Here is a 23,932-nt window from a genome sequence, read left to right on the forward strand (position 1 = left end):
CCTGTCGCCACTGTCTCTTTGGTGTTTAAATACGGTATATTAGGACCTGGATATGGCTGAGCTGCACTTTGAGTAGGGGCTGTTCACTAATTACATAACGCCTGGAGGAGAGAGGGAGGGGTCAACTGTGATCTGTCACAGGGAGGGAGAGGGGGTTGAAAGATGCATTATATAACCTATAAGGAATTCTTAATCGGTTTGTAAATTCACACTGTTGCAGGCCAGTGCATTAAATACTTTGCAAACATAATGCACTCTACTGCCTAACTTAATTTGAGCTGTTAAAATTGTTAAATAGCTTCTGAAAAGGGAAGCTGTACAAAAAACAAATTTTATAGTACTGTATATATTTGAATAGAAACTGAGGTAACCCCCCTCCCCACCCTAAAAAAAGGAGGAAAAAAGGTTTATCCCAGGACAAGCAGGCATGATATTCTCACATGTGGGTGACGTCATCTATGGAGCCCCGACGCGGACAGCTTTTCAAGCAAACTTGATTGAAGATTCAAGTTTGCTGTGCTGCACCACGCATGTGTGCCTCCTGCTCCACTAGAGGGCGCATCCCCTCCTCGTGGTCTCCAGTTCGTTTTTTTCCGCGGAGCCAAGAAGTCTTGTATTTGTAGGCTCTGCCCCAAAGTGCCTTCTAGCACCGCAATTTTCTTATTTTTTCTCCTAGGAAGTCGCTGTGCGCGTACTTAGTTGATTTTTTTTTCCTGCTCGTCGCGAAGTTGTCTTCGTTGGGCGACCCGGAGGTCTCAGGGTTGTCGTGGGCCGCGGCCTGTTTATTTTTTCTATGTCATGGCCTTTGACCGGCTTTAAAAAGTGCACCCGGTGTGAGCATTTGCTTTCCATCACTGACCCGCATCGCTGGTGCATCCTTTGTCTAGGGGCCGACCATCCGACCGAGACTTGCCCCCGGTGCGCGACTTTTCAACACCGGGTGCTCCGTCGACATAGGGCCCGCATGGCGGATCTCTTTGCCGCTGACCAACCCTCGGCCCCGGCCTTGACCTCGGCCTCGAGTTCCTCGGCCCCGCCCCGGGACTCGACTCCGAAGGCCTCGAGTTCTCAGAAGTCTTCGGCTCCGGGTAAGTCCCCTCTTCCTTCCTTAGGTTCCGTACCATCGAAGAAGCTAGCCTCGGGAACGACGACCGGGCATGGGGGGAGTTCCTTGCCCGCGGTCCCGGCGAAGTCCTCGGGCCGTGCCTCCATCACTCGGGAATGCTCTAAGTCGAGATCGCTCTCGGTGGAGTGCACTGCGGCGTCGGACATGCCCTTGATGCTGTCTGTGCCGGTGTTTCAGGACATGCTCCGGGCGATGATCTCGACGAAGCTGTCCGTTGCTCTGGCTCACCTTCATCCGGCCCCGACCGCGCGTGCGCCGGACCAGCCTGAGCCCCGCGTCGAGGCCCCTCGGGGCAAGACGCATCGTTCTCGCCGCCTCTCTTCTTTCTACTGATTCCTCGCCGAGGCGCTCGAGGTGTTCGTCCCTTGCGGAGCTTCGCGGGGTGAAACCTCGATCAAAGCCCCTCAATACCTCAGGCCGCCGACTGTCTAAAAAGGCCCGGAGTTCGCCTCCGTTACGAGGCCACTCCCCCACGACTCATTCCGGAGGACCGCTACGGGTTACTGAGCTGTCCCTCGCTAACCCTCGGCTTTTGCTGACTCCCCCTCGGTCCGGAGCTCCGGTCCGAGGCTCCAGGCTTTCACCGAGGGAGTTCGGGGAGAGGTCTCCGACCCGGCATCGGTCGGTGCCCCTTACCCCGGCGGCGTCCCCAAGGAGCTCCTCAAGGCGACGCAGGTCCTCGACCCCGGAGCGCTTTCCGAGCGTTTCTCCGGTGTCAGACCGAAGCTTTGAGCGGGAGCCTCGCTACTCAAGGGAGGCTTCTCCTTCCTTTTCGGCGAGACGGAGGTCTCGTTCCCCGTCCCCGCAAGGGGCTACGGGAACGTCCCGTCCTTCTTTTACGAGGTTCGTCCAGGACATGGGGCGCGCCCTTGACTTGGACCTCCAATCGGACTCGCGGTATTCAAAGGAGTACCTGGCAGAGCTAGATATGCCCTCTCCGCCCCGAGAGTCCTTCCGGCTGCCGTTGAACCCTGTGCTCCGGCAGACCTTTATTAGGAACCTCGAGACTCCTTATATGGTGACTGCTTTCCCTCTAAAATGGAGTCCAAGTACTGGACGGTACCCTGCCCGGGGTTCGAGCAGCCACAGTTATCCCACCAGTCTTTGCTGGTGGAGTCTTCCCTGAAAAAGGCTCACCCCTCTCGGGTCTCCGCAGCGGTCCCTCCGGGTCGCGAGGGCAGGACCCTTGACAAGTTCGGCCGCCGTTTGTATCAAAACTCTATGATGGCCTCTAGAGTGCTGAACTACACGTTCACCTTTTCATCATATCTTAAACATCTTATTGGGCTGTTGGGTGCTTTCACGGCGGATTTGCCGGCCTCTCGCCGAGGGGCGTTTGGCCTCCTCCTGGAGGATTTTGCGAGCCTCCGTCTCCACCTATTCCATGCAGCTTATGACGGCTTCGAGCTTTCCTCCAGGGTCGCTGCCTTTGCTGTGGCCATGCGCCGGCTGGCGTGGTTGCGTCTGGTCGATATGGACCCTAACCTCCAGGATCGGTTAGCAAACCTCCCTTGTGTCGGTAAGGAACTATTTGATGACACTATTGAAGCGGCTACGAAGCGCTTGTCGGAACATGGCCTGGAAAAAATCGTACATTCGTCCCATTATCAAAGATAAAAACATTGGCTATGAAGATCCATCCAACTATAGACCTATATCAAATATTCCATTTTTGGCAAAATTGACAGAAAAAGTTGTTTTCAATCAAATTTCAGAGTTCGTAGAAAAAACTAATGTATTACATCCTAACCAAACTGGTTTCAGACAGCACCATAGCACTGAACACTCACTGATTGGCATGACCACTTCTATCCAATATTTCTTAGATCATCATCAATCGGTGCTGTTAATTTCTATTGACCTTTCAGCAGCATTCGATACGATTGATCATCAACTTCTTCTTGGTAGACTTCAATCTATTGGTGTTACAGATCAAGTTCTCTCTTGGTTTACATCATATTTCACTGATCGTACCTCTACTGTTCTTTTTAATGAATCCTCTTCTAAACCTGCACAGACTGCACATGGGGTCCTTCAAGGATCTATTCTTTCGCCTTTACTTTTCAATATCTTTCTTGCACCACTAATGACTTTATGCCAATCTGTAGGCTTTCAAGTTTTTGCCTATGCTGATGATATCCAGCTATTGCATCCATTAAACAATAATGATACTTCTGAAATCTTAGCGATTAATGAAAAACTTGACCAAATTTATCACTGGCTGGATACAAACAGATTGGCTCTTAACATTAAAAAAACTAATGTTATGCTCTTTCCATGGAAAGATAGTTTTCTTCTTGTTACTCCAATTTCTATTCAAAATGTCCCCCTGCAATCAGTTAATAATATTAAAATTTTAGGGGTGATTTTTGATAATAAACTAAATTTTCATGATCATATTAGTAATATTATGAAAACTACCTTTTACAGACTATGTAAAATTCGATCTATTTCTAAATTTCTATGTTCCAAATCACTTAATATTCTCATTCACTCTTTGGTAATTTCTAAAATCGACTATTGCAATTCTCTTTTCAAAGGAATTGCGTTAAACGAAATAAAACGTCTTCAAATCATACAAAATACCTCAATTAAGCTTATAACTAAATCTAGAAAGTTTGACCATGTAACACCACTTCTTAAAAATGTACACTGGCTTCCAGTTATTCATAGAATTACGTATAAGCTTTGTATAATTACCTTCAAAACCCTCTATAATAAGACTCCTGCTTTCTTATTTAAATTATTAATTCCATATTCTGTAAAGAGAATTTTAAGATCTAATGAACAAAACCTATTGACTATTCTTTCGTTGAAAATTATAAATACAAGACGACAATTTATTTTTTCGGTTACTGCACCACAGACTTGGAATGCCCTTCCAATATTTTTAAGGGAAGAACAGGAATTTGGAAAATTTAAAAGTAATTTAAAAACATTTCTTTTCAAGGATGCCTTTGAAAACTAATTTTAATATCCTACAACCTTATTAAATTTTATCTTATTATATTTTGTTATTTTGTTAACCTTCTGTATTTCTCCCTTAATGTTTTCTCTTTATTTTAAAGATTTGTATTTCATTCCTCCTTACCTAATGTTATGAGTATGTTAAATTGATTGTAATTTTGTATTTTTTTTTAAGTATGTTTATTTATTGTATTGTCACCCAACAAATGTAATTTTAAACTGTACATCGCTTAGAAGTATAATTAAGCGATTAATCAAAAACCTATTAAACTTGAACTTGAAACTTGAACATGAGCGATTGTTTGCTTCTCTCGTTCGTCCGAAGCCTAAGCCGCCCGCCTCTCGACCTTTCCGGGGCCTGCCTCGCCGTTACCCTCAAAAATCCACCCCGGCTTTTTCTAGGCCTCCACCTCGGCGTCAGCAGGCTCATCCTAGGGCGTTACCAAAATCCCAGCCGCCTGCGCCTGCCAAGCCATCCCTGTCTTTTTGACGGGATACGCAGACGGGGGCTGGCCCCCTCCGTGCTACCGTCAGGCCTTCTTCCCATCGGGGGCCGTCTGCGAGCCTTTTATCCTCGTTGGGAGGCCATCACGTCAGACGCCTGGGTCCTTGGCGTGATCTCATCAGGGTACTCACTCAACTTTCGGGAGATTCCTCCTGACAGCCCTCCAAGTGCGTGTCCTCCCAATCGGGCGCAGTTGTCCCTCCTTCTCTCGGAGGCTCGAGACCTCCTTCGCCTGCGGGCGGTGGAGGTGGTCCCCCCAGTCAACGGGGGCGGGGTTTTTACTCCCGTTACTTCTTGGTACCGAAGAAGACGGGAAACCTGCGCCCGATTCTGAACTTGAGACGCCTAAACAAGTTTCTGGTGCGGGAAAAGTTTTGAATGCTTTCCCTTCCGATTCTTTACCCTTTGCTCGACGAGGGCGATTGGCTCTGCTCCCTCGATCTGAAGGAGGCCTACACGCATGTTCCGGTGCATCCCGCTTGTCGCAGGTTCCTGCGCTTTCAGGTGGGGGACCTCCATCTGCAATATCGGGTTCTCCCCTTTGGCCTCGGGTCTTCATGAAGTGTCTCGTGGTGGTCGCGGCTGCCTTGCGTTCTCAGGGTCTTCAGGTATTCCCCTACCTGGACGACTGGTTGATCAAGGCTCCGTCCAGGGAGGGGGTTATCTCAGCGACCCAACAGACTATTTACCTTCAGAGTCTGGGGTTCGAGGTAAACTTTCCGAAGTCCCAGCTGTGCCCCTCTCAGTCCCTACAGTTCATCGGGGCCGTGCTGGACACAGTTCGCCTCCATTCCTTCCTTCCTCCTCCGCGTCTGGAGGCGTTGGTAAATCTGAGTCGACAAATTTTGGGGCTGCCCTCGGTCTCAGCACGCCACATGATGACGCTTCTGGGCTATATGGCCTCTACCATCCATGTCACACCGTTCGCCCGTCTACATCTGCGGATTCCGCAGTGGACATTGGCCTCTCAATGGCGTCAGGACAGGGACTCGATAAATCGTCCCGTTACTGTGACTCCTTCTTTACAACGGTCGCTCCGTTGGTGGGCCGACTCTTCGAATCTTTCCACAAGTTTGCTCTTTCTCGCCCCTCCACACTGCAAGGTCCTAACCACAGACTCGTCGGAGTATGCTTGGTGGGCTCATCTGGATGGTCTCCGCACTCAGGGGATGTGGTCAGCAGAGGATCGTCGCTGTCACATAAACGTGCTGGAGCTTCGGGCCATCTATCTCGCCGCTGTGGCCTTTCAACATCTGCTTCACGACTGGGTGGTTCTCATCCGTACGGACAACCAGGTGGCGATGTATTACGTGAACAAGCAGGGTGGGACAGGGTCCTAGTCCCTCTGTCAGAAAGCTCTGCGTCTCTGGGAGTGGGCGATTTCCCACAACATCTTCCTTCGAGCGGTTTACATACAGGAGGAGCGGAACTGTCTGGCAGACAAGCTCAGTCGCCTCCTCCAGCCGCACGAGTGGTCCCTGCATTCTCAGGTCTTGCGACAGGTGTTCGACAGGTGGGGGACTCCTCAGATAGATTTGTTCGCCTCCCCCTCAATCACAAACTGCCTCTCTTCTGCTCCCGGATGTACTCCCCGGATCGTCCCTGTATTTCCCTCTCTGCTATCAGAGTCGGGGTTCGCTATTACATCCCAATCTTCAGTCTCTTCATCTGACTGCTTGGTTTCTTTCCCCCTGACTTCTCTCCCTGTATCTCAGGCGGTCAGGGAGGTGTTGGAGGCTTCTCGGAAAGTCTCGACTAGACTCTGCTATTCTCAGAAGTGGACTAGATTTTCGTCCTGGTGTTCCTCTCACCCGTCAGGATCCGGTGTCAGTCCCTGTGTCTTCGGTTCTGGAGTATTTGCTTCATTTATCTCATTCTGGCCTGAAGACCAATTCCATTTGAGTGCATCTTAGTGCGATTGCCGCCTTCCATCAGCATCTGGATGGAAAGTCTCTTTCGCTTCATCCCTTGGTTTCTCGTTTCATGAGGGGTCTCTTGAATGTTCATCCTCCTCCTCAAACCTCCTCCGGTGGTTTGGGATCTTAATGTGGTTCTGGCTCAACTTATGAAACCTCCGTTTGAGCCTCTGGATAAGTGTCCTTTTAAGTTTCTCACTTGGAAGGTGATCTTCCTACTTGCCCTCACTTCTGCTTGGAGAGTTAGTGAGCTGCAGGCTTTGATGGCGGACCCGCCTTTCACTGTATTTCATCATGATAAGGTGGTTCTCCGCACTCATCCTAAGTTCTTGTCTAAGGTGGTGTCTGATTTTCATCTCAATCAGTCCATTGTTTTGCCTGTGTTTTTTCCCAAGCCCCACTCTCATCCTGGAGAGGTGGCGCTTCACACTCTTGACTGTAAGAGAGCGTTGGCTTTTTATCTCCAACGCACTCAGTCTCATCGGACGGTTCCTCAATTGTTTTTGTCCTTTGATCCTAATCGATTGGGATGCCCAGTTTCCAAGCGCACCTTGTCTAACTGGTTGGCTGCTTGTATTTCTGTTTGCTATGCTCAGGCTGGTCTCGCGCTGCATGGTCGGGTAACGGGACATAAGGTCCGAGCGATGGCAGCTTCGGTAGCGTTCCTCAGGTCCACGCCTATTGAGGACATTTGCAAGGCTGCCACGTGGTCTTCGGTTCATACTTTCACCTCCCACTACTGTCTGGATACGCTGTCCAGAAGCGATGGCTGTTTTGGTCAATCAGTTTTGCATAATCTGTTTTCTTAAATTGCCAACTTCCCTCCGTCCCTTTTTTTTTCCTTGGCTTGGAGGTCACCCACATGTGAGAATATCATGCCTGCTTGTCCTGGGATAAAGCACAGTTACTTACCGTAACAGGTGTTATCCTGGGACAGCAGGCATATATTCTCACAACCCGCCCTCCTCCCCGAGGTTGGCTTCTTTGCTGGTTATGTGAACTGGAGACCACGAGGAGGGGATGCACCCTCTAGTGGAGCAGGAGGCACACATGCGTGGTGCAGCACAGCAAACTTGAATCTTCAATCAAGTTTGCTTGAAAAGCTGTCCGCATTGGGGCTCCGTAGATGACGTCACCCACATGTGAGAATATATAGAAACATAGAAAGATGACAGCAGAAAAGGGCTATAGCCCATCAAGTCTGCCCACTCTACTAACCCACTGGGCCTGCTGTCCCTGGATAACACCTGTTACGGTAAGTAACTGTGCTTTATATTCAAGTCCCGGGACAGAAGTGGCCCTTCCTCCCTTCCCTGGTGTCCTTTCTGTCAGCTCTGCAGCAAAACATCCAGCCAATCCACCACTGACCTCCAGTACTGGTGGGAAGTTGTCTGCAAAATAATTTTTGATTTCTTGGCCAAGGAGAAAGCAGGGGTTATAGTAACATATTAGATAACTGACAACTGAATTCAATGATTAAAAAAAACAAAAACAACCCAACAACTGCAGAAACTGCTTTTGAATTTCAATGAACTACTGTTAAATGACATCATTTGTGTCTTGTCTGCCATCTGGAACGTCCTTCCATCATGTGCCCAGCTGCTCAAACACCTTACTGTTACTGCAACAGCTTCATCCATCATTGCTGGCATCAAGGAACATTTCTAACATTTAACAGACATTTATTTTTCTGTTCATTCCCTACAATTTACAAGGAGGTTCTCTTCTACACCCATGTCTAAAAGACAATCTAATTATCTTCCCAGATGATGTAAAAACACAGGCAACTGAATCTTTGGGAAGGCTGTCCCAAAACCAGATAGAAATGGAAGGCTCTATTTGCGATTTATAAACAGTTGTACAGAATATTGTACAGATTTATAAACAGTTGTACAGAATATTGTTCCTTATCATACTTTAGATTTAAATAAAAAAATCATATAAGTGTTTGAGGCTTGTGCAAATGAGGACAGAGTCCACAGGAACAGGGACAGAGCTCGTGGGGACTGGGTAAGGACTGCAGAGGGAGCTTTCACAATCTCTGGAAAGAGGGAGTTATAATCACTTAAACATTACATCTAGTGGCTGGATTTAAGGTCTGTAATTACAGAATTTTGAAAGGACTCCTGGTACCTGTCTTCTGGCCCTGGAATCTCACTATAGTGCACAGTAGGTACATGCAGGGATGAGGGATACAAACCCAGAGGAAAAATACCTGGACCTACATAGAAAGGGGTATGGCACTAAACTGGAAGAAAATACAGGGACTGCTAAGCCAGTAATAATAATTCATGAAGTGACTGAGTTTAAAAACAGCATCTAATAGGCACAGTTCTAAAGAGAATTCCAAATAGTTAAACACTGGATGCTTAAAATGCGACTAGAATATCCTCATTCATTCACAGGCGTGAGTTATCTAGGCCCTGTCTTCTGGGACACCAGAATCGGTGGCCATGCTCTGATTACCTAAGGCGGCATTTGCTGAAATAAATTGAAAAGTGAGACTGGACAACGGGCGGCCTTGTCTAGCACATCTTTTCAATTCCACATAAGATGATGAATCCAGCTGGGTCTCTTAATGGAAAAAAAAATAGCAGATTTCAATGTCAGCATCTTTATCTTCCTGCAGGGGGTAGGGGCAGACAAATAGGTACAAGATTTGACACTGCGATATGATGAAAGAAGGTGCTTCTGAAACACAGTGGATATCATTTCACAGAAACTCTCAGACAACAGTGTCTATTACAGGAGGAAAGGAACTAAAGAAAGCCCGTCCCATCTTGTCCTGCAGGAAAAGGCTTGTTTTCTGCTTCAGCCCTATCTCTTAAATATGAATAGTATGCCGATAGATCACTGTGGAACAGGCAAGAGATAGATTAGAGACATTCGTGGACATCATTGAACGTGTGAGAACTTCTTAGGAGGTTCGCAATCCAGTGCAGTGAACCCATACAATATCTAATGCTTCTTCAAACCAGTTTGCAAACTTTTGTGTTAGGCAAAATCTGCCCTAGACCTACTTTGGAGCAAGGAATGGGCTGTAGTTTGCAACAATATGGGATATTCCATGTCATTAAAGCTTAAAAATGAGCAGGGGAAAAAAAAAAATGAAAATTCATTTTTTTTTTTTTTTTTGTTGGCCAAAAATAGTGCACACTGTTTTGAAAGAGGGAGAACTGTTTAGAAAAATTGTGTTGACATTCTTTACAAAAGAGTGCTCTTGTGCATATGTGGAACCATTGCACTTTAGTTATGCTATCAGGAAAGGCGCACATACTGTTTAAGAAAGAGTTATGGCTCCCCCCCAAAAAAAAACCCCAAAACAAACATAGTGCTCCTTCTTTTAAAAGACTTCAGTCAATGACTGCACTCCCGAAATTGCAAAAAAAAAAAACAAAAGACCAATGAAAACAATTAAACATGTCTGGAAACAGCACAATATTTTCTGGCCGCAGCAACAAAGTACTACGAGTGTTTCTACAAAGATGGCTGAATGAACCATTCAAAGAGTAAAAGGCCATAGAGATGGTGTCAGCTCAAGGGTATTGGATACATTAAGCCAGTGTCCTGCAAACTTTTTCATGCTGTGGCACATTAAACTCAGTGCAGTGGCTGGAGGGCACACACGTGATGTCATCACATCAATATCTGCGCAATTTTGTAGGCCTTCCTGCTGCCGCCATGAGCCTATTTCTACACCAGTAGAGGTTACAGAAGGAGGAGAGGTGCCAGCGCCAGCTGACAGTCCACAGGATGCACCTCTTGCTGCGAGAAACATGTCCTTGTAAGCAGTCAGCCGGCGCTGTCACCTCTCCTGTTCCCCTCTCTACCCCCCCCCCCAACCAGGTTCTCAGCATCTCCCCTACCCTACACTCAGGGCCGGATTCTCAAAACTTACTGTGCTTTTAACGATAGCCACTAAACCGGTTCCAGCCGGTTTATTACATTACATTAAAATACATTTCTAGAACGCACCACCTTCCAGATCGATGCGGCTTACAACATCAAGAGACTGTACATCACAGTGAAATATAAGAGAAATATCATCTTCTTTACTTTCCTAAGAATTTTACAAAAAGAGAAGTCTTTAATAGTTTTCAGAAATGCATATATGAAATCGAAGACGCAAACAAAAGACGCAGTTCCGAATCCCAACTAGCAGCCTGATAGGCAATTGTTTGATGCAAAAATTTCTTGTAAAGACATCCTTGTACTGGAGGGAACACAAACAATGAAGTTATCCTTAGTGGCAAACCGCCTAAAATAAATGTAAATTGTTCTAGTAAATAACCAGGTGCCTGACCATGCACGGTTTTATAACAAAGTGTCCCAAATTTAAACCAAACCTTGGCCTCAAAAGGCACCCAATGGAGTTATCTGTAGTATGGAGTAACATGATCTGATTTTTTTCAAATCATAAATTGGTATGCCAGGATTTTGCCATCTGATTATCAGAACGGCTCATTGTGGTCTTTTCTGAGCTTCCTAACAGACTCTCTGCCATGCAAATGTAGTACAATGAGGTCACTAATATTTAAACAAGCACTCTAAGCGATTGTCTGAACAAAACATCAGCTTTTAATGATCAAAAATTACCGGCTGGTCCGGGGTGCCAGTACTGTTAAAAGCGCCTCCCAGGTGCATATTTCTGGATATGGATCATGATAAAAATTAAAGAACCCAACACAATATTCACATAAATTATAGTAGCATACATTTCTCCCTCCGTATTCGCTGTGATAGAGGATTAACAGACCCGCGAATACAGAAAAACCTTGAAAAACTTTTTCATGTTATTCGCTGTTTTCTATTAAAAAACCATTGTGAATATGGTGAAACCCTATCTATATGCTTCTCTCCATTCCTTTCTGCCCTCTATAGTCCTGCCCTCCTTACCCTCTTCTAACCCCTTCCTTTGTAATGTCGCCTAGAGCTTGTATAGGTATGTGTGACGCACAAATGGAATAAACATGGTGGGAGACCTGGCCTGTTCCTGAAGGAGAGGCAAAACACGGTGAAGAAAGTGCTGGGAATCAGCGATTGTCTCTGTAAACGTTTGGAATCGGTGATTTCTCTATGCAAGCTGATGTAATTTGGGGGGGAGGAGCCAGCGAGCTAAAAACCGTGAATAATCGAAACCGCAATTGCTGAAACCATGAAGACGGAGGGAGAAGTGTGATAGTAATGGGAAAACAATCTCAAAAGCACCCATTCAGGCTGTAGAAACATATAGCATTGAGGATTTGAAACTCCACATTAATAGCCATGGATGCAAGTGCATTTCTGGATACACAGGGGAAGGGGGTAATAAAGAATATTAGACATTCTCTGTGACTGGCTTCTCCCAGAGGATCCCAGACAGATAAACTCATTGAACCTGTAGCCTACAATGTTATCAGACTGGACTCTAGTTTCTTAAAGAAACTTCTTTAATACAAACTTAAAACAAATAAACTCGCAGTTCAGGAATTTCTTCTAGAAAATCCACACTCTACTAGCACATCCCAGAGGGAAGGCCAGGAGTGTATTTCACCTAGTCTGTGAAATAATATTGTGCTCCAAACTTAACCAACCAAGCTGTATGTAGAGTAGCAGGTTCAAAGGTGTAAACCAGATGGGGAACAATGCTGTCCTATGGCCACGTGCTAGCTAAAATGAAGTCTGCTTTCTCCACAGAAGAAGGGGGGTGGGACTCAGCCTAACAAGGATACAGAAGTATGTATTGGGAGTTTAAGTTTTAAAAAAACACATAGTTCCATACAGCAATCTGCTCACATGAATGTGAATTCTGAAGGCTTTCAGATTGCATGAACTCTGGTGCAGTGTGATAACCAAAACATTTTAAAACCTTGCATACCACCTTTGTGACCATGGGATTGATGGCAGTATAGCAAATATAGATTAAACATTTTCAGACCTGAAGAAGGTGGTAGTGCCTTTGTAAGTTAATCAAAAGTGTATTTGTGTTTTGTTTTATTTTATTTTTTGTTTTGTTTCTCTGTTTATTAACTTTGACATGGCTACCAAAACATTTTATCCAACAGTAAACAAGAAACAATGTAACTGCTGTATGTCTTCATCATATCTTTTAATTTCAGTTTTTAATATGTAACATGTATGTATCACTTTTTGTTTGGTTAGTTGGTTTATGTCTTCTTCATTTTTTTAAGCTGATATGGCGCTAGTTCCGGTAAACAGAGAAACTAAAGACCAGGACCAAACCACAATAAGTAAGGACTTTCTTTTCTTATATCTGTGTAACTCAATTACACAAATGCTCTCTTTTTCATGCAGAAGTCCTTCCCAAGGGGACAGATCTCTCTGTTACAAATCCCAGTAACTTAAGAGTCTCCTATTACCATGTTTCCCTGAAAATAAGACACTGTCATATATTAGTTTTGGGCCCAAAAAAGGCACTAGGTCTTATTTTTGGGGGCGGTCTTATTTTTTTCATGTACAATGATTATCTCTCCCTATCTTCTACTCCACCCCAATTCTTCCTATTTCCTTTCTCTCCCCCACATGTTCAGCATCTTTCCTCCCCTCTCGCCCATCCCTTGTGCAGTATCTTTTTATCCCTGCCCCTCCTTCCCATCCCCCTGTGCAGCAGAACCCTTGAAGCCTATATCTCTCCCTTCCCTTGTGCAGTAGAACCCTCCCATCCCCTCGTGGAACATTTTTTATTCCCCCCCCCCTCCCTGCTGACCCTTTCATTTCTCCCACCCATCCAAACCCCAACCGCAAGACCGAAATACAGTACCTTATAACAAACCGCATCATCGGCAGCACAGGCCCCATTGTGGCTTTCTCACCCCCAGGCGTTCCTCTGCGGCATTGCTGATGACATCAGGGGAGGGTCTTAAGTATCTGAGCCAATCAGGGCCTTGGGCTCTTCCCTCTGCATCCCTTCTGCCAATTTTTTGATACGGGGTCCTTTGTTGGGTTGGGATGTCAGCAGGAGAGGGGGGCTTTCTTCTTTTTTTTTTTTTAATGGGGCAGATATTGTGCACGTGTAACACATGCACAACATCAGTGCCATTAAAAAAAGAAGAAAGCCCCAACAGCTGATTGGCAGGAGACTGCTTTACACCCGCAATTGCCGTATGGACAGATTTTCAAGTTCTTGACAAGTTGTGATGACTCAGCTGTACCACAGAGTGGCCCAACCTTCCTGGTCACCAAACTCTGATGGTGTGTCTTGTGGGCTTATCTCTGAATAACCTGTTGTACAATCACACAAATACCAAGGAATAAAAGACACTTTTTAAAATAAATTGCACGAATACAGGATGTCCGTGGCGGTACTTGGAGAGATCTCCCAGGAAAAAGACTTGGGAGTTCTGATCGACAAGTCTATGAAGCCGTCCACGCAATGTGCTGTGACGGCAAAAAGGGCGAACAGAATGATAAAAAAGGGGATCACGAACAGATCGGAGAAGGTTATCATGCCACTGTACAGGGCTATGTTGCGCCCTCACCTGGAGTACTGTGTCCAGCACTGGTCGCCATACATGAAGAATGACACGGTACTACTTGTAAAGGTCCAGAGAAGAGCGACTAAGATGGTTAAGGGGCTGGAAGAGTTGCCGTACAGTGAAAGATTAGAGCCGTACAGTGAAAGATTAGAGAAACTGGGCCTTTTCTCCATCGAACAGAGGAGATTGAGAGGGGACATGATCGAAACATTCAAGATACTGAAGGGAATAGACTTAGTAGATAAGGCAGGTTGTTCACCCTCTCCAAGGTAGAGAGAACGAGAGGGCACTCTCTAAAGTTAAAAGGGGATAGATTCTGTACGAATATAAGGAAGTTCTTCTTCAACCAGTAGAAAACTGGAACTCTCTTCCGGAGTCTGTCATAGGGGAAAACACCCTCCAGGGATTCAAGACAAAGTTAGACAAGTTCCTGCTGAACCAGAACGTACGCAGGTAAGGCTAGTCTCAGTTAGGGCACTGGTCTTTGACCAGAGGGCCGCTGCATGAGCGGACTGCTAGGCACGATGGACCTCGGGTCTGACCCAGCAGCGGCAATTCTTATGTTCTTGTGGACCAGTTTTGTCATGTGTTAAACGAGGCTAAATACTGTAACGGTCCCACAATGGCAAGGGAAAAGTCAGGAATCACTCTTTTGTAAGATAATTTCTGGTTCTTAATTAAAGACAAATATAATTGACCAGTATGGTTTCAGGGCAGTTTTCATAGAAGTGAAGTATGTGTATACTGAACGCATAGCAACAGACTCAAAATGTATATTAGCACAGTTTGAAACTCAAGATTAGTAGCACCAATCAAGTTTCAACCCTAGTTATTGTCCATGAACGCAGCTTTGAAGAATAAAATCTGTTTAAAGTGGACTATACCTCACCATTACTAGCCTTATATTAGGATAAGAACTGGTGGAATAACAATTATGCTACAAGCCCTTAAGCATTCTCCTTAAAGAATTCAAATATCCATAGGGGAGCAGGGAAGGCATCTATAAACAGAAGCATTGGAGCTAACAAAGAGGTATAACAGGGATGTGGGGGGTGGGGGAAGGTTGTTGGGGTGGAAAACCAAACTGGCATTTCCAAAAGAATGAAGTTGAACCGCTCCCTTTGTTTTACAGGACAAGAGATTTGTTCACTGCTAAGCAAGGGTCCTCAGAAAGCTCGAGACATTGCTCGTCATGTAGGAATGACGACCAAGGAAGTGAACCACCATTTGTATGACATGAAAATTACGAGTGGCCTGTCGATGAATAACGAAACAAAATTATGGTCCCTGAACAGACCTGAAATGACAGCCCACACAGGTATGTGAAAAACATCTTTTGCAAAATAATCTTACTCAGGGCACAGTTAACATCTGATTTCCAGTGCAGTCTTCAAATTATGTTAGAGCTCAAGGTCCTGCATCTCAACTCATTAACGAGCACTGGAAGGTGGGGGGGGGGTGAGTGGTGGTGAACAAGAGCCTGTAGCATTACAGTGCCAAAGAGAAGTGGCAAAAGTATCTGCATCAAGCTGTGTTGCATTGCAGCTGGTACATCATCCTGTCTTTCTACTGCATTAAACCCCCTTCTTGGGATGCTGAGGAGATAGTGGTGTCTCCCATTGGACCAGTTGTATCACAGCCTGCTTTGACTTGAGATCACATGACAACAGAGCTCTTTGAGCTATTGGAGTCTTGAAAACTCCCCTCCAAGCCCAAAAGAATTAACCAATTGGCATTCCAGATCGCCTCAAATCTTATGTTTCCTGTGCTCCCTTGAATTTCAATTGTGTATACACTATATTCACCCTTTTTGTCTTGTTTGTCTGTCACAGTTAGATTGTAGCCTCTCTCGAGCAGGAACGATCTCTTCTGTGTTAATGTACAGCGCTGCGTGTGTCTGGTAGCATTATAGAAATGATAAGCAGGAGTAGTAAGATGCTTGAGGTGCTATTCTATTTTGCATTCCATAATAATCTTCTATGGTGTTCTCCTTGCAGGTTACAATGTCCACAGTATGAATTAGGGGTTTTTTTTTGGGGGTGGGGATGTAATCCTGGAGGTTATCAGAACACAAGCCTCTGGAGTGGTGGTAGGTGGGTGACCTAGGGAAGCTGCTGGGGATTTGAGGTGGGGGAGAGATGTTGGCTCATGCAATCATGACATAGGTCATTTTTACTTTTCTGTTTATAGCATTGTACATCTAACTATTCTTTCCTTGTTTGTTACGGGTTCGGAGTGTAGTAGGTTGGTGGTGGGGAGTCAGTACATATTCCTTGAGATCATGGAGGGTCTGGCGAGCCGTGGGATCTTTGGTTTTCTCCTTCCATGATCTTGGGTTATGTGGTTGTTTTTCTTCCTATTGGGTGGCGGGTGGGAGGAGTGTATGGTTGGGTTGTATAGTTCAAATGATTTTATTTATTTATTTCAAAAATTTCTATACCGTTTACAACTAAATGGTTAACAAGATGTAACATACATAATCTTAAAACATAATAAGCTAAACATACAAAGAAATTTAAAATTTATAGCTAAGAAGTATTATCATGAGTTTGCCTAAAACAAAGCTTAAAATAAGTAAAAGTGAATAAGATATCATGAATGCAAATTAATATCATAGCTCAGGATCATACGGAGTAGTGCAGTGTGTACCTTTATGAATGTACTGTTATTTTGGTTATCTGGCTTCTCATCAATAAAAATTGTTTAAACCTAAAAACTGTAGTGTCCCGATGGATGTGTAAACCAGATCCCAGGCTCATCCTTGGGTCTTAGAAAACTTCAGATTCATCACACTTCAAATTCCATTCCTATTAATTGAAGGCGTATCCTAATGGTTATAACATCAGGCTGAGAACCAGGGAAGCCGGATTCAAATCCCACTGCAGCTTCTTACGACCTTGGACAAAACTCTCCATTGGCTCCGGTAGAAACTTAGAGAGCTCGCATCCAAATATTAACTTTGTACTGATGCAGTGAATGGGACCACAATGTTCACAAACAATTCCCTATCCAAATAAAGGAGTATGAATGCCTAATACCTATATATCTGAGATTACTGTGAGATAAAGAAATGCTGAGGAAAGCAAATATTAATCTGTTGAAAAGGTAGGAATAGGTTAATTGCATAAGGTCCTTCTTAAGAATTGCCATGTGTCACAAATTATATTTAAAAAGTTTCTTTGATAAGGCAGTGTTTGTCAGCCTTCTACAGCCTTATTTCATCCTGTATTGATTTAACCTACTTTTCCCCATTCCACATCTGCTTCAAAGCCAGAAACCTTTCTTTCAATTTCATTTGTTCTGCTATTGTAACAAATGCTTTTATGGCAGTGAGGGAAGACGGCGGTATGCCATGATCACACTCATTCCATTGCTAAGTATATTTGAAATTGCATCAAGCCAAAATAATTCCCCCAAATCCAATAAAACCCATCATAAACATCTTCAAGAGTAAACCACAGATTGATAAATGGATGAAAATTATAACTGTACTATCTTACAGAACTCAAGGATAATATACCTTGGGTCTCAATCCACCATCATAGGAACATAAGAATTGCCGCTGCTGGGTCAGACCAGTGGTCCATCGCGCCCAGCAGTCCGCTCATGTGGCGGCCCTTAGGTCAAAGACCAGTGCCCTAATTGAGTCTAGTCGTACCTGCTTACGTTCTGGTTCAGCAGGAACTTGTCTAGCCTTGTCTTGAATCCCTGGAGGGTGCTTTCCCCTATAACAGCCTCCGGAAGAGCATTCCAGATTTCTACCACTCTCTGGGTGAAAAAGAACTTCCTTACGTGTGTACGGAATCTATCCCCTTTTAACTTTAGAAAGTGCCCTCTCGTTCTCTCTATCTTGGAGAGGGTGAACAATCTCTCTTTCTCTAAGTCTATTCCCTTCATTATCTTGAACGTTTTGATCATGTCCCTCTCAGTCTCCTCTTTTCAAGGGAGAAGAGACCCAGTTTCTCTAGCCTCTCACTGTACGGCAACTCTTCCAGTTCCTTAACCATTTTTTCGCTCTTCTCTGGACCCTTTCGACCTATGACCTTTTTATGTACGGTGACTAATGTTGGACGCAGTATTCCAGGTGGGGGCGCACCTTAATGTTTTGGGCTTTGCAGTCTTCACTGACTCTGTTATTACCTTTTCTCCAAGACTGGTGTACTTATAGCCAAAGTCTTTAGACCTGCTGATGCAACTCCTGCAGTGTCTGTACAAAACACCCTGTTTCTGAGTAGATTAGACTCTTAAATTAGCTGTTCCCTCTAAATCCTTTACTCGGATTCTTTTGATTATTTCTAGCTATCCTGTATTCTGTTTTGCTCTGTCTGTGGTCATAGGCTGAGGGAAGTCTGCCTATGAGTAGACACGCCGGATGGTATGAATAACATGAAGAAAGACCTGGCAAAGCTTGAAGAATGATCTGAAATTTGGCAGCTAAAATTTAACACTAACAAATGCAAGGTCATGCATTTGAGCTGCAAAAACCAGAGGGAATGGTACAGTTTAGCGGGTGACGAACTTATGTGCACGACAGAAGAACAGGACTTGGGTGTGATTGTATGTGATGATCTTAAGGAGCACACTAAATCCTTAAAAGAAGGCTAAAGCACAAGACAAAAATTCAAACTGGATCTAATGGAGAAATTATTTAAGGATCTCAAGCGCTCACAGCTAAAAGCCCGATGTATCTTACAAGCTGATAACTATAGGGTGAGCTATCATCAGTCCTTTTAAATTCTCCAATTTACTTTATTATTTATCAAAAACATTCTTTTTTTGTTATTTTAGATATTTTAAACTTGTTAGATATTCTGACTTTCGATTAGCAGCCAGTACTCCTATATTCAACTATATAAGTCATAGAGTATTTAACTTGATGACTTGATGACGACGGAAGATCTCCGTTTCGCTCTTACTAGTTTTAGAAGAGCTTCATCAGGGAAAGTGCCAACATTAACACTATAAAATGAAACAGAATAATACTTAAAGCTTAGTTAATGTAATAAATAATTTTAAATACTTGTATTAATGAACGCACTATGACGGTACTTCTGGTTATACTTATAAAAGTTCAGCCTTATCCAAAGACTTTTTCTAAAAAGAACTGTTCAAATAGTTTAGAAGTATAATTTATAACAACTACTTTCAGAGAAATGACATTGATATCAGTCTTGCGAAAACTAAGAGAATGTTAAATTTTCTACTTCCGTTTTTAAACCTTAAGCTAGAATTTTTTGTTGTTGTTAACCTATAACAGCCATTCGGACTACGCATTTTAAACATACCTATTTATGTTGGCAGCAGTTCTAACAAATGAAAGACTCCATGGTACAGAGGCACGACGTGCCCAACTTATCTATCGCCGTCTTCAAAAAATCTACCCGACTTCGAGGGTTAAATATGAAGGCGTCTGATGTCATATCCGGATAGAATACTCTATTCAAATTCAAAGCCATTTAGACATTGGGTCTGATGTCATATCCGGAATTTATCCCTTAGTTTTAATTCAACATCGTTAAAACATTAAATCCCCATAAATGGAACTTTAAAGGCATATGTCCCTAGCGGTGCTAAACACCTACGTTCAGAGCGTTAGAAAGAGCCCTAAACGAAAATAGAGTCTTATCGGCATACTCATTGATTTTTCAGTAATTGCCTTAAGGGAACCTTTATGTTGTCAGTTCTAACCAATGTTGTTCTTATATCCAGTTTGGATTTTTGTCTTGTGCTTTAGCCTTCTTTTAAGGATTTAGTGTGTTTCACAAAAATTAGAGGTTTTCTATGATCTTAAGGAGACCAAACAGGTTGAAAAGGTGATGGTGAAAGCTAGAAGGATGCTAGGTTGCTTAGGGAGAGGTATGGCCAGTAGGAAAAAGGAGGTATTGATGCCTCTGTATAAGACTCTGGTGAGATCTCATTTAGAATATTGTGTACAATTCTGGAGGCCGCACCTTCAAAAAGATGAGTTGGTCCAGAGGAAGGCTACTAAAATGGTGTGTGGTCTTCATCATAAGGCGTATAGGGACAGACTTAAAGATCTCAATCTGTATACTTTGGAGGTAAGGCGGGAGAGGCGTTTAAATACCTACATAATGTAAATGTGCCTGAGTCAAGTCTCTTTCATTTGAAAGGAAATTCTCCAATGAGAGAACATAGGATGAAGTTAAGAAGTGATAGGTTCCGGAGTAATCTGAGGAAATACTTTTTTACGGAAAGGGTAGTAAATGCGTGGAACAGTCTCCCGGAAGAGGTAGTGGAAACAGAGACTGTGTCTGAATTCAAGAGGGCCTGAGATAGGCACGTGGGATCTCTCAAGAGATAATGGTTACTGTGGATGGGCAGACTAGATGGGTCTTTTAGCCTTTATCTGATGTCATGTTTCTAGGTGCTGCTTTTTCCGAGGTGCACCCTTGTTGTGTGACTCGTGGTTTATTACTAAAAATATATATTTTTTATGTACAGGATGGGGGTGTTAAATGATCAGCTCCGGGTATCAAATATGCTAGGTATGTCATTGCTCACAATTAATTCTCTCTTCCCATTCCATCTTTTCAGCCACCATCAGGATTTTACTTTTGACAGCTAACTTTTTTGAGCTAACTCAAGGCTGGAGGTGGCAGGAAAAGCCTTGGCTCTGCCCTCATGGCTGTGTCTGGAGGGCATCTACACATGCATGTGATGTCATCGCATATGTGCATGCTCGGGTGATCATGAGCTCAGGCAGAGCCAGAGCCATTCCTGCCACCTCCAGCCAGTGCCAAAAGAGCCTCCAGTGGCTCACAACAGGAGCTCCTGCCCCTGGACTACCTGTACCCATGGTAGGACCTCTGTTGACTTGGCCCCCACCCACAGGTGACCACCACTGCCACATGAGAGGTATCCATGCAGCCGGGGGGAGGGGAGACCAAATGCCTCAATTTGTATGGGGCGGTGTTTGCAGTGGGTCTGGGGGTGGAGCCATGTGTCCTTTTTTTCTATCTTCAGAAATACGGTATCCCTATGTAATCTTTATCTGCTTGGTCTCCATTTAACTCATACTGTGCATTTCTGAATACATAAGGGACAATAAATAATATTAAAAATTCTTAATCTTAAGTCACATTCTCATTCCTGAAGGCTTCCAAATTACATGAAACTCTGGCATAGTGTGATAACCAAAATGTGTTAACCTTGTATACCAACTTGATGCACGGTCTGTGTCCCATATGTGATGATTTGATGTAGGATTGGGCTGGGGAGGGGAGAATCAACGGGAACTCAACTAACTTGGAACATGAGGTTGTTACTGGCCAAATGTTATGGTAGATATCCTGCAAACAGAATGGTTGGATAGGCTGGAGTGAGCTTGGACGGCAACTTCAGCATTTGGAACCTGGTGGACTTTACAGTCTATGACCCAGAAATATCAAAGAAGAGCCAAGCTAAATTAATCATGTATTTTTAATGGGTATAACTAATGGACAGACTGGATGGACAGTTGTTACTATGTAGGAATGTAACTGCTGTGCGAATCACATCCTGTTTTTTTTCAGTTTTTAATAACGTTTATGTATCACTTTTTGTTTGGTTTTATTTTTTTTTAGCTGAGACACTAGTTCCAGTAAACAGAATTAATGAAAATCGTTCTCTTGTTAAACTAGACCAGGACCAAACCGCAGAGCTAAGTAAGCAGTTTCTTTCTTTTATCTGTATAACCACTCAGATATACACATGCTCTCTTTTCATGCAGAAACCCCTCAACACTGGATTACTGTTATGCAGCATTCCCAATTGTACCTTCTCAGCTCCTCTGTCTTGGTAACTTTCCTTTAGCATGCATTGTGGGCTAGATGCATTAAAGTCCCTGATCGTCTAACTAGTTTGACTGGTTTAGCGACCGATCGTATTTACCAAACCAAATGCTCAAAATGGCTCACTGTACAGTTATCCATGCGGTCTTACATTCTCCTGGCATGCAAATGAGATCATTAATATTAAAACCAGGCATCTGATCAATGTCCTAACCTTGCATGCTAGAATCGGGTCAGTGGGACTGACCCAGAAAACCTAACAGGTCTGCTTGTTTTTCATTTTTTTAATATGAGCACAGATGTGACCATTAAAAAAAAATGCCATGCCAACCACCCCAAAATCAGCAGGAGGGATGCCCACTCTTTTCTGCGACTGTGACCCTGCCCCCCACAAGGACCTCCTGAACTAACACCCCCCATTCCCCATAAATCAGCAGGAGGGATGCCCACTCCCTCCTGCCACCGGATGCCCCAGCCCCCCTGAACCTTAAAAATATCTGACAGTAGGAGGGATGCCCAGTCCCTCCTATTCTCCAGGCCCACCACTCCAAAATGGTGGGCCTTCCCCTTCCCGATGCTTCCTGAGATGCATGGGGAAGGGGCCTAAGGCCCTGATTGGCTCAGATGCGTAAGGCCCCTACCAGGGGAGTGGCCTTAGGTGTTTGAGCCCGCCTAAGGCCCCTCCCATAAAACTTCTTTTTTATATATTGATACTAGCATTTTTATAGATGCTAGTCTGAGTTAGAAAATGACACGGTGACACAGTTTGTCTCTTATTCCCACGGGCTCTTTCCCCATCCACATAGTTAACCATGGGTACCCATCCCTGTGCCATTCTCTAGAAGAGAGGAAGTGATAGTGCTCCTATCGAAGAGAATGACATAGGGACAAATTTGTCCTCATCCTCAAGGGATCTATCTCCATCCCCGTCTCGTCCCCACAAGTTCCATCCCTGTCTGCAGATGAGGACAGAGCTTGCAGAAATGGGACAGGGACAGAACCCGCAGGGACTTGATTAGGATGGAGATAGATCCTATGAGGACAGGGTCAAATTTGTCACTGTGTTCAGTTTTGGAGACTGCATCATGCTATAGATATAAAAACAGACTTAAAACTGCAAAGGAAAGTGACCAAAATAGTACTAGGTCTCTGCTAGAAAACAGAAAAAAAGAAACCTGTTTTGGTAGGCCTCTATTCAAGTCTTCAAGTTTCTTTTCATATGTTTTGGCCAAAAACGAAAGTGATAAAAACCAAAACTGAAACGTTAAAGTTTTTGGTCACGTGAATGTGAACTATTGAGGCCCACTGAGGATTGTGAGAGCTTGCAGTTGGCAGCCCTCTTCTAAACCCCTCCAGTCCCAGAAACTGTAAGCACAGGATGAAAAATGAGACGGCTATTTTAACAAGAAATTCTCAACAAGTCTGGCATGTTTAGGCTCCCGAGTCTATGTAGATGTAGTTAAATATCCTCTGAGACAGGAACTTTGTGAGAACATGTAAAAAAAAAAAAAATCATTATTATCAGTTTTTTATGCTTACCCAAACTATGCACAAGTAACAAGAAAAAAAGTAGCACTGAGATGTTCCTTGTTTTGTATTTAGTTATAAAACTGAGTAAAGACAAACATGATATAGGATAAAGGAGACCAGACACTATACCAGTCTGATGTACAATCCAGAATATAAAACCACATTGATGTTACTGAATGTAAGAACAATATGCTGTGTGAAATTGTTAATCAAGAGTAATACATTTCTGAAATTATTTTCTAATATAAACTGAATTTCTTTGTAATGTCTTTTCTCTGCTATCATTATAAGCTGATATAGAATAAAGGAGAGGGAACAGAAACCCCACGTGAAATCAAACAAGAACAAGTGGGGAGTGGGATAGACCACGTCAACCTTGGGGTAAACAAATTTTTATTTTGTGTTAATAAACTTGAAACCATAATATATATAAACCACATGAAAATGTCCTATGTTGGAGTATTACAATCAATGACCCGACATGATCCATGTTTCGGTCTCCTGGTGGAGGTCTCCCTCAGGGGTGTGGTTATGGATCTAAAAGAAATACATTACACATGAAAAAAGGTCAAGACTGCATAAATAAAATGCGAAACCAAATTAAACTCAAAATCATATAAATA

At 43.9% G+C, this 23,932-nt stretch overlaps 1 protein-coding gene across 9 annotated transcripts in view; it reads left to right on the forward strand.

The window, feature by feature from the left end:
• Nucleotides 1-23,932, forward strand: part of ZBP1 (Z-DNA binding protein 1) — a 49,390-nt gene that overhangs the window by 8,365 nt on the left and 17,093 nt on the right. For 5 of the 9 annotated variants that reach the window (XM_033914340.1, XM_033914336.1, XM_033914337.1 and 2 more), the window contains exons 2-4: nucleotides 12,685-12,744; nucleotides 15,122-15,307; nucleotides 21,573-21,653. In XM_033914340.1, the coding sequence (XP_033770231.1) occupies nucleotides 12,690-12,744; nucleotides 15,122-15,307; nucleotides 21,573-21,653 (322 nt within the window). In that variant the 5' untranslated portion in view covers nucleotides 12,685-12,689. The remainder of the gene's footprint in view (nucleotides 1-12,684; nucleotides 12,745-15,121; nucleotides 15,308-21,572; nucleotides 21,654-23,932) is intronic. The other 4 variants (XM_033914345.1, XM_033914344.1, XM_033914342.1 and 1 more) reach the window with 2 other exon arrangements.

This window comes from Geotrypetes seraphini, chromosome 11 (genome assembly GCF_902459505.1).
Source record: "Geotrypetes seraphini chromosome 11, aGeoSer1.1, whole genome shotgun sequence".
In the NCBI taxonomy this organism is placed as follows: domain Eukaryota; kingdom Metazoa; phylum Chordata; class Amphibia; order Gymnophiona; family Dermophiidae; genus Geotrypetes; species Geotrypetes seraphini.